General features: G+C 41.4%; 1 protein-coding gene across 2 annotated transcripts; it reads right to left on the reverse strand.

Moving 5' to 3' along the window:
- Nucleotides 1-554: 554 nt before the first annotated feature.
- capgb (capping protein (actin filament), gelsolin-like b) lies at nt 555-13,878 on the reverse strand. Of its 2 annotated transcripts, none has more exons than XM_007551260.2 (9): nt 13,728-13,878; nt 7,185-7,378; nt 4,132-4,286; nt 3,618-3,776; nt 3,290-3,439; nt 2,483-2,569; nt 2,263-2,395; nt 1,039-1,130; nt 555-915 (listed from the first exon to the last, which is right to left on the reverse strand). In XM_007551260.2, the coding sequence occupies exons 1-9, from the start codon at nt 13,850-13,852 to the stop codon at nt 850-852; spliced, it is 1,161 nt and encodes a 386-aa protein (XP_007551322.1). In that variant the 5' UTR covers nt 13,853-13,878; the 3' UTR covers nt 555-849. The 2 variants fall into 2 exon arrangements, with proteins under 2 accessions (XP_007551322.1, XP_016526598.1); XM_016671112.1 differs by lacking the exon at nt 13,728-13,878 and adding an exon at nt 11,065-11,374.
- Nucleotides 13,879-16,531: the final 2,653 nt, after the last annotated feature.

Raw genomic sequence — 16,531 nt, forward strand, 5'->3', positions numbered from 1 at the left:
AACCGACCTGATCTCAGAAACCAGATTTATAATCTGAAAAAAAACATGTCTGAGAATTATCGAAACTGTTCATTAAAGGAAAAATATATTGTGAGCACATCTTTCTGTCCAGTTCTACGGATAACCTCTACTAACAATGTGATACGTTAAAGACTTAAACGCTGCTTTTTGGAGGAAGTTCTTCAGAAAACCAGCAGATTTTAAAAGTGATGCCAGCACAGGTTGAGTCACCATACAGGCATCATTTTTCCCTTACTCTGCTTTGCTCTGGCCTGACCTGAAACCCATAAAGACGACTTATGCAACTCCAGCTGGGCCGTCGCCTTTACAGCTCATCCAACCGTCTGAGGAGTAATTGGGCTCCTCCTGCTGATAAGAGAGATGGCGTGACAGCGGGATGCTTCCCCGCCGCCCTGCCTATTGTCTGGTGGGGCAGATAAGATGCAGTCGTGGCAGCTGAATAAAGGTTGCAAAGATTTCGAAAAATACCACCTTTCGTCGGCTTCAGCCTGAAACGAAGCGAGGCAACTTGTTGAGAGTAAACACACAAGGAGCAGTGAGAACGTTCAGATTTATTCTTCGATTTCAGACAAATCTGTGATGCTGTTGTACAAATACATGCATTTATGTAAAAATCCAGTTCTCTTGATATCGTCTTGATTTGTTCACACTCTGACCACAGGAAATACGTCTGGTTTTTCTTTTTTTATATATAAAAGTGGCATCACGTCTCTGACTCTACCAAAATTCAAAACAAGCTGTCAGCTTTGAAATATGTACAAACACCAGGATTCTTTTATATATTTTATATATATATATATATATGTGTTCCTAGTTTGCAGGATTTGTTTAATTCCAGTTCTTGAAGAATTGCTTGAAGATGATGGTTTCCTTCCCCTGAGGCAGAATCTCCACCTGCAGGACGAAAACGTTTTTTATTATTATTATTATTATTTTTTTTTTAACTTGTGCTCCTCTCTGACGTTCACCTTTTCAGTTCTGTTTTTTTTTTTTTTTTTTTTAATGTTTTTAACCAACCTGTGTTTTCATTCTGGGGTATTTCATTTGTTCGATGAAGTTGTCCGCCATTTGCAGGGCAGCATTCTTCTCCTCTATGTTCGCTCCGTGACCTGTTGACACGATAACAGAGGATTATCAGAGCTTGTGTTTCTCTACAACAGGGTTGTAAACAGCACAGAGTGGAGCTGGGAACATGGCCGTCTAAATTTCTACTTCGCTTTCCGTGAAATACGCGCTGAGCTTTGAGGAAACCCAGAGGAACAAAAAGGGTTACAAGGGGGCGTTGAGAAGGCTTACTAACATTTGGAGAGTTTTGTCCAAAGTGACGCTTATTCTTATTAAGCATAAGGAACCAATATGTAGTTTTATATTTTTGCCTCTCTTTTGGTTTTGTTGTTTTTGTTTGTATTTCCTTCTGATTCATGTGAAGCACTTTGAACTGCTTTGTTGCTGAAAATGTGCCATACAAATAAAAATACCTTATGGATTTTTCCATCTTTTCCATCTTTAATTACATTTACCCTGCACGATTAAAAACTGAGAAACAAACAAATCTGTTCAGGAATAAATGTAAAAAAATAAAAAAATAAAAAATAAAAAAAAAATTAGAATCTGCAGTGAGCTGGTGGTAAAACTTCTCATATCTTTTTTGGAGTGAGCCGTTTTAAAGTGTAAGCATTCAGCTTCATTTTTTATTTTTCGACAGGTGTCCATCAAAGTCTCTCAGTTTGTGAGAACGTCTCATTCCTACGGCTCTCTGAAGGTGATTTTTCTACAGAGTGCGTCTAAAATATTTGAGAGAAAATGGAGCTTGAGAGGCTGAAATATTTAGGAGCTACTTGACATGCAATTGGCAGAGGTTTGCAAAGCGGCTGATCCATTCATTAAGCGTCGACTGGCCGCACTGTGAAGAGCGGAAATGAGGAAGACCATGGATGTTCGCTTTAGCAGCAGCGCTAAGATAGCTTCCACTGTGAGTATTAAAGTATATTAATACATATTTCTTTAAAACAGGCAGTCATAAGTGTTGTTACATGGGCCTTCAAGTATAAATCTGAACTATTTCCAGGCAGCTGTGACCCCTGACCCTCATAAATACAGGAGCTCTGCTGTTAAAACTTAATTTCTCACCGACTTCAATAACATTATTATTATTATTTTGTTTTTAGATACCTTTTAGCACATTATTTCAGGAGAAACATGTCTCCTGTTTTCAAGTTCGGATGAATTTTTTTTCTTCACCTTTCCAGACGAATATTTTCCCGTTTGCTCCGTTGTCCAGGATGAAGCAGTCGTCCCGGACCAGCAGCTCCTTGGCAAACGGGCTCTTCTCTGACACCTTGGTCGTCGTCATGGCGCCTGTGGCATCAGATACCTGCAGAGGGGTTCAAGACCAGTTCAGCTCCACATCTCCAGTTAGGTAACACACTGGAATGGTGAAGAGGGCCACAGATAAAATAACCTTGTAGAGGGAAGCAGAGTTGGAGGCATCGGCTTTGCTGTCCTCCTCCGACGTGCTTTCTGCCAGAGGCGGCATCGGGCCGAGAACCTGGCAACAAACACAGATACCAAACAGTTTGCAGGCTTAGGATCGCAGCTTTGGTGACCTGGAGGTCACAGGAATATACGAAGGCGTATTGTAGATAGAAAAAAAGGGAGAAAATTTCCACAAAAAAAACCCCTCAAAATATTTTTGAGTAATCTCAGAATTAACTTGGAAAATTCTCAGCTCCAAAAGTTGAACATTTGTGAGAACATTTTTTTTTAATTTGTGATAGATCTCAGAAATGTCCTCAAAAAAAAAAAAAAAAAAAAAAACATGGAACTTTTTGATTTTTGAAAGTCAAAAATATGCTAGACAAAAAACTAAAAAAAAAACAAAACAAAAAAAAAAATAATAATTTTTCCCCAGAAAATTTCTGAGGTTAATCTCAAAATTTCTGAGTTTTTTTTTTTCACAAATTTTTAATTTGCGACAACTCAAAACTGTTCTTGTTCTTTCTAGAAAATTTCTGAAATCGATCTCAAAATTTCCAAGTTTTTTTCTTGAAATTTCCAAATTCTGGAGCTCTAAAATTTTTATGCTTTTTTTCCTAGAAAATTTGAGCTTAATCTCCAAATTTCTGATTTCGTTTTCTCACAGACTTTCAACTTTTTCGAACTCAGAATATTCCATGTTTTTTGATGGAAATGTACTCATTTCTCCTCCCCTGTCTACAGCAACTCTGAGAAATCCCGTGAGCTCAACCGATCATCGTTTCGTTTGCACCTTCAGCATCTCCTCAGGCTCCTCCCCTTCGCTGGTGTCCACGACGCGGGCCTTCCCGTGTCGGTCCGTGTCTCGGATCAGCGAAGCGATCTCGCGCACTTTCTGCTTCTCGAAGATGTTGGCCTGCGATCCGGTCCACGACAGGATTGTCTGCAGAGCCGCCACAGGAAGATTGCAGAAGCTTTTATGCAGAAGCCTCACATGTTCATGCATTTTTAGATTTGCATTTGCATTTACCCCTCCAAGCCCCATCAGGGTTCAAACATTACATTTGCACTCCTGCTGCAGGCCTCCTGTGCATGTTTCACATTCGGTTGGATTATCTCACCTCTCCGAGGTCAAGGATGAAGCAGTCGCCCTTGTTGAAGCTGCTCCAGGTCAGCTCCACCTCCTTGGCACGGATGTTGCGTTTCCCTTTGATCTGGTACAGCCTTTGCACCGTCCCGCTGCCCTGTGACCGCCTGAAGCCAGACTCCACACCTCCCTCCTGTGAAAAAAAAAAAAAAACCCGACACCTTCAGCTTTATGTTTTTAATGTTTGACTCGTTATGGGTTTATGTAATGCAAACTGATGGGAATTAAAGATTATGTCAATGTCCATTTTTGTCTACCAAGCCTAACTTAAACAATCATTAAAAAAATAAATAAAAAAATTATCTGGAATCGTCCTTATCTCAGAAGAATCTAACCATAAAAAGATAAACTTTGCGACCAATTCAGAAGGTTTATAATCACTAGGAAGCCTAAGAGGAAAAGAGTCAGAGTCGTAGTAGGACAGTTGCAAGAAATTCTCAAGTTAGGTGAGAATATTTCATTTTGTTTCCTGCATGAGTTTGGCTCACCTTGTAGCTGACCCCTCTGGGGAAGAGCTCCATGAACTCCGGGCTCTCGAAGCCCTGGACCTGCCTGTGCTGGACGGGGTCACCGCCCAGGAAGTTGTCCAGCTGGGTGGCCAGCATGGCGCAGGCCACCTGCTCGTCCCGGGAGGACTTCTCTCCTGAAGGCAGGCGAGAAAACAGAACGCTGCTAATTCACATTTGAACGACGTCTAAAACATTCTGACTTGTCCACTTTTGTTTAAACCTGCAGTGTTTAAGCTCAGCTGTCTCCATATCTGTCTATCTCCATATCTTGACATGTGCATACGACCGCGTATCTGGAGAAGAAACGTCGAGTTCGCGATAAGGTGTAAAGTTTCATTATATGTCTGATTTTTATCTCTAGAAGTGAAACAGCAAAACATAAAAAAAAAAAATAATTAGTTTCTTAGCGCAGAAAAGAATATGAAGCATCAGCAGTACCACAATTTGACTTTTCATTTTGTTTTTTACTTTGTTCAGATGGTCTAGAAAAAGATCTTAATGTCATCGTTGTGTTTTACTGGTGCTTAAAAATTATGCAAAATGGGAAAAACAGGAGAACACGTTAGCCAAATGAAGCACAATTGTCTTCTTCAAAATGTAAAATACGGTTCCTCCCTTTAATTTGCCATCGCTACAGTCTGAGTCATAATTACAAATTTAAAACAAGTAAAATCGTTGCAATGATGAGGCTGAAGCAAAAAGAAATCTACAAATTTGAACTGCAGCAAATCGTTTTGGGGTCATTTAGTCTGCATGGGAGAATAAAAAGATGTTGCTGTTGTCACCGAACGTTTCACAGAAATGACTGGAGAAACTTTTTCTGACCCGCCTCTGCAAATGCCAACGGGTGAAGTTTAGCGCCGTCTTATCTGGAACCATGTTCCTTCAGCTTTTCAGCAACAAATACTCAGCATAGGCTTAGTCTGAAACAAAGTACAGTGGAGGGTCTGTGGTGCTGTGGGCCCGTTTCTCCTCCAAAGTGACAGTCGCTCCAGCACTTCACGTCATTTAGTCACAAGCTAGAAAACCAAAAATGCAGGAACAAAGTAGGTAACTAAGTTCATTGCTCTCTATATGCTTCAGCCTTGGGTTATGTTATGTTATGTTATGTCACTGTGAGTCATATAGCAATTCAGAATAAGGGTTTATTGCAGCTTTTTTTTTTTTTTACAGTTTTAACATTTATTTACCAGTGTTAAAGTGGCAGTAATGGATGACTATGACTCCGTTATGTAAATGTGTTTAATGGAGTCGATAAAACTGCATTTTCTTCTCCAGTGTTGCGTTTTTGAATTCATTTTCTTGGTTAAATTTGCTTATTGTTGTCTTTTTAGTTTAAAATAAATCAAAGCTGTAGATTTGCTACTGTTCAATCAGATTTTCTATTAAAAATACAACTAAGCTTTATGTTGGCTTAAATCCCCAACATAAAGCAGGACAAAGTTGTGCTAACCGTGTCATTGCACATGACACAGTGCAGGCAGACTCTGACCTCAGTTTGAAGATCATCGCACTTGTTTATGCGGCCTGGTTTTATGAGGATGACATTCTTTTTTTATCTCTGTGAACTGAAGAAGCTTCAGCGTTAGAAGACGTTTATTTAGACGGAGTAAGTGAAGTGGCTGCTGGAAGTTGCACCAGATCTGAACAAGCAGGGGGCGGGGGGGAGCAAACAGAAACACATGCTCGAGCAAACGGAGCGCTCTCCAAGCCGTGACAGGCAGCTTAGTGTTACCTAAGCACCGGATACATGCTGGAAACAACGGCCACATTTGAGTACTGTAACGTTCCTCCTGCATTTTTCATGAGAGCCGCTCAAAAACCTTCCCTGGTCCCTCCCACGCCCCCAGGCCCACTGGACTCGTTTCCCATCCTTCTCTCCCTCTGAATGCTGCGGCGCGGGTCGGCACGGTGGCTCGTGTGTCATCACCGGCGCTGCCAGGGGTCATCGGTTATTCAGCCGCAGCACTTGGAGCAGGCTGAGGTGTGCAGTAAGCACCGCACAATGGTTAGCTCTTTTGTAGAACGGAGTAAAACAGAAACTGGAGAAGGAACCGCAACCAGGTGCAAATGTTCTGGCTCCGATGCAGCTCCTGCAAACCAGGTGAAAATCACTCAGTCTGACGGAGAACAAGAGCTGAAAGGACATTTGCATGAGGCGCAGGGGTGTATGTTGATGAAAGCGGTGTTGGTCGTCATATTTGATTGTGTGTTCTTGTTAATAGATTGTTTTAGGATCCTGCTTCCGTTTCCAAACAAAAACACATTTAAAACCAAAATTATTCACATCCCTGGCAGATTTAAACTCAGGAAGTTCAGGAAGTTACGACTGACCTCGGAAAATCAATCAGTTAGGAGAACGTTAGTCTGTGACCAGTGGTGGAGACCTAATAAACCGGCACCTTCCAAGGGTTTAAAAACACGTGTTGTGCCCAGTTTGTGTGTCATTCACTTGGGACAAAAACTGCAGATCAAAACACCGGCAGCATAAAGGGTAGATGTGGTTCTGATCACAGCAGTGGTCAAAACCGGCGCCGGTTGCTTTCCTGTTTCTGAACTTTGTCAGAAAAGTTTTGGAAAGGCGGAGAGCAATTTATGTTTCACACTCTAAAGGCTTCGGGTCTAAAATGTGACAATAAACGCCCTTTAATATGTCCTATAACGACTTTTTCTATTTTGAGTTCTACTTTTTTAAAAGTGCTTGAGAAAAATGAGGTTTGTGTGAGTCTGATGCTTCCCCTCTGAAGGTTCTTTTTTTGTTTTTCCTCAAACGTGACAAGGTGAAACTATCTCTTTAATACATAATGTAATTCAGACTGTTGTTGGTAAAATAGATAACGTCTTTGTCAGGTCAAGTGAGTGCAAAAATCAAAGTCCAAAACAATAATAATTCACATGAAAACGCCTGGAAACAAACTGGCCTTTAAGAGATTCCTGAAACACCTGGACCTGGTTTAAAACTTTTGCACACTGCTGCATCTCTGCGTCGACTGTGACTGACTGACGCAGCAAAAGCCCGTCCAGCGTCTCACCGATCCACATGTGGAGGTCGGCTCCCTGCTCGCCCCGGTTCATCAGGACCAGGTAGGAGTCTCCGTTGTAAAAGGCGCCGACCTCGGAGGCATCCAGCGGCACCGCCTTCATCTTCTCCACCCTCCACACCCTGAGCCCGGGGCTCCGGACCTCTGGGCCGAACTGACCCGGCGCTGGCTTTAACGGGAACATTCTGCTCGGAGAGAAGAAACCAGAATGATGCAGGGAAAACGGAAACGCAAGGAGGCTTTCAAGTGAAGCGTCGAGCGATGCTCGCCTGATTGGTTCACCAGAAGGGGGAAGTTTTAAATACGCGGTTTGAGTCACTACTGCTGTTAGGAAAAATGTAGCTCCAGTTGAAAAAAGGAGGAAGTGAAAGAAGAAGCAAAACTATGACTTCCTAAACAAAAGGGGGAAAAATATATAAAAATAAAGCTCCACAGTGATCCAGAACCAGAATTATCTTGTCTTTTCCATGCAATTCTGTTGTAACAAAACAGAGGAGACAGGACGTAAACAAAAGATCCGGCTGGAGCAGGAACCACAGCTTCACTTTCTCAGGTGTGGCTCCAGGTTACAGACAGACGTGCCACTCGCTCTCCTTTTACGGCTGTTCAAAGTAAAAAATAATAAAATAAAAACAACAGCAACGCTTTGAGATGCTGAAAGCTAGAACTGGGGCAACTAACCACAAGCCTTTTCCTGTCTGCTGGTGGTTTGTCTTATTAGTAAAACTGAATCAGTCTTACCTTTAATATCTCATAAAAATGCCACGTTGAGCCGATGCACCTTTCAAATCTTTAATTGCCTTTCATAAGAACGAGGTCACAGTGAAAACTTGGTGATTTATTAAATAAGGCGCCTTTCCTGGTGCAGACAGTGACAAAAGGTTCTGCCTCTCTAACCTGGTTTCAACACCATCTCAACATTCAGCAACGCCGCAGGCTGACAGCAGAGATCTGCGGTAAAGAAACAGGCGCCAGCGTGCCGGATGCAAAGTTGAATGTAAAATGAATGTTAACGATTCATTTAGGATGTGGTGAAACTCAAGGAACGCCATCAGTTCAAAACCAACACAAACCTCAAAGTTCACTGAACAACGTTGGCGACAATTTTTGACTCCTTGAAAAGTCTACTAAAAAAAAAATCTCTTTTTTTCACATTTTGTCATATAAAAGCACAAACTTCAAGGTATTTCATTGTGTTTTCATGTGGCAGAACACAGTTTACTTCCTTGTGAGTTTACTTCCTCATCACAAGGTAGTGTTGTGTTGTGTGGTTTTCTTTTCTTTTTTATTTTTTATTTACCTCAAACTAATTCTAGCTAAAACCAGCCCAGCAAACAGAAGAAGCTCTGGTTAGAAGTTAGCTTAAAACACGTGGAGGAAAACTAGCAGAGTGTCTGAAACATGGCGATGGCAGCATCATGCTGCGGGGGATATTACTCCCTACCAGCAGCTGGTAAAGTGAAGATTTATGGAGCGCAAAGATTTGAGACGTGGGCGAGGTTCACCTTCCACCAAGGTGGATTGACAAAGTGCTGGCGCAGACTTTTCATATGTTTATTTCTAAAACATAAAAATTTGACACCAACATTTTCCTTTCGCTTCACTATCAATCAATCAATCAATCAACATTTTATTTGTATAGCACATTTTAGCAGCAAGGTATTTCAAGGTGCTTTACAAAATTAAAAAACAAAATAAAAACAGCATGTGACATTGAATAAACAGTAAGAAAGAGAAAGAGAGTTTGGAAAAAGAAAAAAAGAGAAAAAGATTTTTTTTTTAAAAAGATAAAAATATACTTTTGTTACGGAATTTGAGCGCCTGTCGTCGCCAGACTCCGCTGTCCGTTTAACACGGGTATCATCCAGGCCCCGTCGCCTGACAGGACAAGGTCTCCAACCTTGCAGCGCCAGGCTCCGTCCACCTATCACGCGAATTTTTGCGCTAGGACTTCGCCGTCCTACACGGATTTTTGTGCACTATTTTTACCTGCTAGAGTCTAGAATTTACAGGGTTTTCACTAATGTGACTCTCACATAAGACCTTAATGAAATGAAAGGATGTTTGTGGCAACATGGGAAGATGTGGATGAGATTTCTTTTCCCATCATGAGCATCAATTCTTGGATAAATTGTTAACACACGAGGGCTCAATTGTGTTTCTCTTAACTTCATCCTACGACGCTCCCGAGAGGATGGACATAAACGTACCGAGATGTTTATGTTCAAGTTATGGATGATAAGATAATATATTATCCTCACGTCCTTCTACACTTCCCTCTCTATCTACCAGATGGATAACATGTGTAGATAAGGAGTTGTTGAAAACAAAACAAAGCTGATTTGCTAGCAGAAATCCGCCCTGCATGATTATGTTCGAACTGCTGAAAACAAAGAGTCCAGGGACTCAACTACTGATTTAGGTTAAGAAAATATATTTTTAACAGAACTGCTCATGCCACGACTCATCAAGAGGATTGACTTTGACTCTTGAACCATTTCTGTGCCGATTTTCTGAATCAACACAGAAAACTGTTTTTTTTTGTTTTGTTTTTTTCTGCCAGAATCCACTTGATTTTCAAGTAAAATCTTTGTATTTTACGACGCTGCGCACTGTCGCAATTCTTCAAGGGAATATTTGAAAGAGGACGAGAAACAGACCCACAGCATCACAGATCCTCTACCCTGCAACACAACGGTCAAGAGGTCCTTTTACACGTATCTGGCTTAACAAAGGTTTCTCACCTGAAATGTTTGTTGCTGAAAAAAAAAGATGAGTTCCAGTTAAAGTCTCAGTAGTATTTACCAAATTCTGCATTTGTGATGGTAGGACAGAAAAAACCTGTGGAGACCTGGTGGACCCAACATGCTGCTCTTTGAGTACAAATAGACCCAAAAGTTTTAATCATTTAACGTTTTAATCATTGCCCCGATTGTAGATATGGGAAAGTTTCGCTTTGCAGTCATTTCCCAGCATTCTCGCGTTTTAACATTTTGAAGATTAATTAAAAGAAACACTCCTCAGTATCGCATCACATTTTCACCCCTTTAAAAACAGAAGGCTGTGAATTTGTAATTAAAGCCTCAGAAGGTGAAGCACGCATTTAAAAAAAACAAACATTTATTTTCCCAAGAGTTTTTGAGGTGCTAATGAATGATTTCGTGGAAAAATAATCTTAACGCTCATTGTTTTTTCTGTCATGCTCAAGATGACGTTTGGATTTTTCTCAACTTTATTCTATGCACATTTCGTTTGCATGCATCTTTTTTTTTTTATCAGGGGTGTGAATATATGTGTGTGGTGTCGTTATAATGTTTTGCAGATTTTTCCAAAACCTCATGAACGGAGCTCCTCTGTAGATTCATCGATACATTCAGACAGTTTTACTCAGCTGGGTTTAAAAATAAACAAGCCGTCGCAACAATATCCATCACTATAAACGTCAAGACTTTATGGCTCATTTTCTGCCACCAAAAAAAACAGGCGCCGAGCGTCCACCATAAAAAAAAGAGAGATAACGAACAGAAAACAAATACTTAATTTGATATTAATGTTCAGAGTCGTGCCAAAGCAATATTTTAAGACACCTCGTTAGATGGAAACCGAAATTACTGCGAACTGGTTATCAGATTTTGTGGTCTGGCAAACAGGATGCCAGTGCAGCTCCTCCTTCCTCCCCACCGACCGAAACAGCCAAAGCCGGAGAGGAAGACGGAGAGCAGTGAAGTGAATCTACGACGGCTTAAAGTAAAAGGGGAGCATGGAAACAGAGAGGAGCCAAAGCAGCAGCACGTACAAAGGCCCCGGGGTTAAGGTTACCGCGCTGGAAGAGCGGCTCTGAGTAAAGGAAGAAGGCCCCACTCCACTTAACTGGATGATCTCCTCCGGTGCCTCCGGCATGCTGTCTGCCTCCGGCTCCATTCTCCGTGCCCGCTGGACTGTGTGTGTTTGTTGTGTGTGCGGAGCTGTGAGGTATCGAGCGGCCTGCCGAGGAGGAGTGTTTGAGCTCACCTGGCCCGGTTAGCTTATATGTGGCAGGAAACTGGAGCCGCCGTGATGAAAGCCTACCTGCGGCCCGTGGATAGGGCGGAGAGAGAGAGAGAGGAAGAGGGGGAGCAGCATCGGATTCCTGGATCCTGGCTAAAGCAAAGCGCCAAGGCTGATAATAATTACTGAAAGAGCAAGCTCGTCTGTCTTGTTTTTTTTTTTCCTCCTTTTCCTTCACTATGGAAGCCCATTTCCGCCACTCTGTTAAAAAAATAAAAAATAATTATCTCATAATAATGAGATACTATCTCATTATAATGAGATAGTATCTCATTATTACGAGATAGTATCTCATTATAATGAGATACTATCTCATTATTACGAGATAGTATCTCATTATTATGAGATAATTATTTTTTATTTTCTTAACAGAGTGGCGGAAATGGGCTTCCATACATACTTCACCACTCCTCAGCCGTAGGGAGTTACAGGCCTTTCTAGGGATAACCTAGAGCTGGTTCCCATGCTGGTAGAACAAGAGTCACTGGAACAACCCAATAAAATCTCAAAGCTGTAGAGCTGGAGGAGTCTGTAGGAATCTGCTGCTAAATATAAGCTCTTGGTTTTAAATGAGAGCAGAAAGCTCAACTTATGTGCTGTTCACACAGAGAAACCCTGCTTCATTTCTGGAGCACCCATAAACTGAGAGGGTTTTGAGTGCAAAGCACAGTAGCACGTCCTGGACGACACCAGCAGGTGTTTGCACGCACTGCTAATCCGTCTCATTTGCTTTTTCTGCTCCCCTTTAAATCTCTGTCTGGGCATATAAGTTCGACAGAGACGCTGGAGTAGTGGATGGATGGAAGAGATGGTTTGAACCTCCTCCTTCCTCTCTCTGCTCTTTGGTTCTGCTCTGCAACCATGAAGTCTGGAGCTGCATTTCAGGTATTACTTCAGCTTTTCAGATGTTAATCGGCTCCTCCCAGTTGTAAAAACAAAATCCTGTTGGTACGGTTACACAATGACTCGTTGCTTGGTTTCAGCTTGGCTTTCCAAGACAGACCTGGATAAACTGGATTTGGCTAAAGTTTTTCATGTTGCTTAAATCTTTCCACATTGTGTCACGTCACAACCACAAACATCAATGTGGTTTTTATTGTTTAATATGTTTGACGATTGATATAGCAGTAAAATCCAGTTTAACTAATTGACTAACCGAGTCACGGACAGACTCCCAGTGATTTCTTTTTGGTACAACGCAGCTGTTGTGTGAAGGCCTCAGAGGTTTTTTTTTTGGGCAACATCAGCAATCAAACATCACCATGAAGACGGGGGAACACGGCGGACAGGAGGGCCTAAATCCTATCAAGAATTTGTGGCAACAATTCAAAACCAACATTCTGATACTTTTAATCAAATCTGACTGTTTAAAACTCTTTTTCCAGAAAACGAGTGACAATTTCAGATGGTAGAGACGTGTCCAAAAAAGACATGCAGGTGTGACTACAGGTGGCTCTACAAAATGTTGACTCGGGCGAATATTTACCAAAGGCAGTTGGATTTATTTTAGGAGCTCAGATTTCTATTTGAACTGCTTTGTGTTGGTTTAATCACCTAAATCTGTAATAAAACCACCTGAAGCTTCGAGTTGTAACGGGACGAGATGTTGAAAAGTTAAGCAGTGGCGACACATTTGCAATGCGCTTGTAAGCAAAATTCAGGCAAACATCCTCCACTTGACATCCTTTTCACTCCATTGCGATCTAAAGGTAATCTAATCCTTAATCCAATTTATGCCTGTAACTCAATCAATCGGCTCACACGGCGGGGAACAATGGTGCGAGTTTTGACAAGGGCGAACAAAAGAAACAAAAGGTTTAGGTAATGAAAAAAACGACGTGGCCTCTTGAACTTGTCTGATGGAGCGCTAAGTGGTGTCTGGTTAGACGGAGGACGGAGGAACCGCTCAGGTGAAGACCCGACGGAGCAGGGAAGGCTGCTGGGGTCATCGACCCAATCAGTCATTCATGCCCTGCTGAGCAAGCAGCAATAGGAGAGCAGACAATGTTGAGAGTGGAGAAGACCTCAGAGTGAGAACTGAGATGAAAAACACACCGGGTTTGATTAAGACTTAAATCTACAGCACACATATAGAAGTTTGGTGAAATTTGAGCCCACAAATGTATAAGTGACAACCAAACTTCCTGCTACAGCCTGATTGAATATGTGGGCTAGCTTTAAGGAAGTCGTAAAACAGTTTTGCATTTGACGACACAAAGGAAATGACACCAGGAAAAGTTGGCACATAAACCAGGGTTTTTCCCCAGCTGATAACAGGAGCGCAGCAGGAAACAAGAGCAGATCCAGGCCCAGGCGAAACCGAAGCCTCGTTGTCCTGCTCTGAGATTCTTTTGCTGCTTTCGGGAGGAATGTGATGATGAGCGAACAGAGAAGAAAGAGAGGCAAGAGCTAGGAAACGTGAGAAAAGAGAACAAAACAAAGCCGGGGGAATCGCATAAGAAAAGGATAAAAACCTGCCAGACTCACCTTGGAGAGGGAAGACGGAGCTGGGACCAAACACGACCGAGCAGAGAACAGGGAGGGAAACGCAGCAATGCGAGGAGAAACACGTCCTTAAACACACAAACTCTAACACACACACACACACACATTCACCAAATATTTCCTGACTCAGTCTGTGGTGGTCTAAGGCCCGGCCCTCTGAGGCAACCCGAAGCTGCAAGAAACAGCGGAAACCTGATTGAATCAGAGCCAACCCTGAGAGAAGGGCTCTCATGCAATTTAAACAGTCGTTTGTTTCAGAAAAATCACCATCCAGTGAAACCAAAAGAGCAAGAAGCTGCAACAATGTTCACATTTTAATCAAAAAAAAAAAAGAGTGCTTTATGCAACTTTTTTTTTTTGGAAGAAAACCTGAAGAATCTGCATTTTTCTTCTTGCACTAGAAAGTTGCGCATGAAATTGTGTAATTCGGTGTCTCTCTGCCGTTTCCCCATGGGAACAAGTCCAAACAAACATTAGTCATGAGTCGCATCAGCCGGGCCTTGACACATACTGAGGACACACCCAGCACCGCAGCCTGCAGAGATTCACGCAGGGTTTTACGACGTTCCCTCCTGCGCGGCTTCACCTGTGGGCTCACACGAAAAGCTGTGATTCAGCCATTTCCACTGGGAAAAACTGAGAAACATAACCAGGAGCGGCCTCTTATCTGGTTTTACTCTTAGTGTTGATTTTAACCCCTTTTGACTTTGTTGCTAAAACACCAGAATCTGATACTGTTTGAGCAACTAACGTAAGCTTCAGTCCATTTTGAAGCTAAGTCACAGATTGGTGATGACATCCTTTTCACTCCACTGTGATCTAAAGGTAATCTAATCCTTAATCCAATTTATGCCTGTAACTCAATCAATCGGCTCACACGGCGGGGAACAATGGTGCGAGTTTTGACAACGGCGAACAAAAGAAACAAAAGGTTTAGGTGATGGCGCTTCTGATTATTTTTTTTTTGTTGTCTAGTCAAATTTTGTTTAATAAAAAGTTGACGTCGTGGTAGTGACCTGAAACCATTACCTTTTTGTTCGTTTGTTCGCTATATTAATGTTAGAGAAACTGACATCTTATTAAAATGTCAATATTGTTTTTGGAGTATTTATTGGTTTGTTTTGTGTTTTATTTTTTATTATACACAGCAGAACTAAAACCAGATAATTATACGCACTGTGTAAAAAGACAGACTCTTTCTGATGACCATTAAAACAAAACAACAACAAAAAAAAAACCAGCTTCCTAAACATTTGTATCTGCTAAATGTCAAACTAGAGGATTTCTTCTCTCCATTAAATGCAAAACAATCATTACAAATTCAGCTTCATCAACTCCAAAGAAACAAGGTCTTTGTCTCTGAGTGCATCAGCAAACTGTAATTTTTCTTTTCATGTTTCTTTCTGAGTAATGGCTTCTTCCTCTCTCAGTGGCCTGTCAGTCGCCTACTCTTTGATACATTAAACTCCACTGTATGCAAACTTTAGAAATTAGAGAAAGTAACAAAAACAGTCTCAAAATCTCTTATTATTCTGCAATTAGAAATTATATTGTAAAAAAAAAAAAAAGTTAAAGCTTAGACTAATTTAATGTGAGAGGGTTAAAAAAAAAAAGCTGTTATGTGTTTTTACACAGTTTATTTAAATGTCCGGTTTCGACTGAGGTCAGTCGGAGCAGCTCCGTCCTTCACGATTCCTTTCTAACAGCCGTGAAGCTTTCGGCGAGAAGTCAACGTGTGAAAGGGTGCAGCCTTCGCACTTAAGCTGCTGGGAAACGCACTTCCTTAAAGTGAGCCTGAGAGAGTCCCTTTGGTTGTACTTTAACTGGTTACAGGAAAAAGAAACTTACGTTTACGCAAGACGGGATCTGGACTTTACTAGGTTTTGGAACAAATCTAACCTCAAATGTACTACTAACACTTTTCATAAAGCAATGCAAAGTAAGCAACGTTGGTATGCAGGTTTGTGCTTCTGCACAGCTCTCATAAGATCCCACAACAACATTTCACTCAGGCTGAGGTCTGGACTTTAACTGGGCAACATTTCAAATCTTTTCTTTACCATTTGCTGCTGAGTTCGGGATCCTTGTTCTGTTGATGAACAATGATGCCACGTTGGACAGACAGATGGCACGCTGCATGCTTTGGCCTACAAAAGGAGTTTATGGTGAACTCGATGAGCGCAAAGTGATGCAAACACAAGTCCAAGTCATCGTATTGATGAGCTGTGTTTCTCCAAACAACTTTGTACAATGACAAAACATATCTGTTTTGGACTTATTTGTCTAATAGTCAATATTCTAGAATTTTTTTTTGGAGTGATTGTAATTTTACTCAGGTTAACATTCACCACAGCAACTGCTGGATAAAGTTGGGCTGCAAGATATTAGGAAAACATGTTATATGCAATCATTTTGCTTAAAATTGCAACAACAAATAAAAAAACAGCATGTAGAAAATTACTTGTATCCTTCCCAAAACCCAATGGAAACATATTTATTAGCATTACAGCAGTCAAATCCTTATTGTAACTGCTGATCAGCTTTTTGTCTCCTCTCTAATGTTTTGGCAATTATTCTGTGATAATAAGCTCCAAGCCGGAACGCCTCCTTGTCATCACCCTAATGTTTAGGTCCCTTCTCAGATTCTGTCAGGTTCCAGTTCAAATGTTAGAAGTTGTCTTAAAAAGGTAACTATAGCTGCCCACGAGTGGCGTAATTTGGTTTTTATATGAAAAGGTGGCCCTTTTTATGTTTTACTGACCTTTGATGCTCATTTAGTCATGCAG

The sequence above is a fragment of the Poecilia formosa genome, unplaced genomic scaffold (assembly GCF_000485575.1).
Source record: "Poecilia formosa unplaced genomic scaffold, Poecilia_formosa-5.1.2 Scaffold41, whole genome shotgun sequence".
NCBI lineage: Eukaryota > Metazoa > Chordata > Actinopteri > Cyprinodontiformes > Poeciliidae > Poecilia > Poecilia formosa.

Bases quoted from the DNA above. Each gene is read 5' to 3' on its own strand.
- capgb (XM_007551260.2), bottom strand. From the start codon at position 13,852: ATGTGTGTGTGTGTGTGTGTTAGAGTTTGTGTGTTTAAGGACGTGTTT. The intron at 7,379-13,727 runs GTGAGTCTGGCA...CTCTCCGAGCAG, and splicing joins CTCCGTCTTCCCTCTCCAAG to AATGTTCCCGTTAAAGCCAG. The intron at 4,287-7,184 runs GTGAGACGCTGG...GCCTGCCTTCAG, and splicing joins CGACCTCCACATGTGGATCG to GAGAGAAGTCCTCCCGGGAC.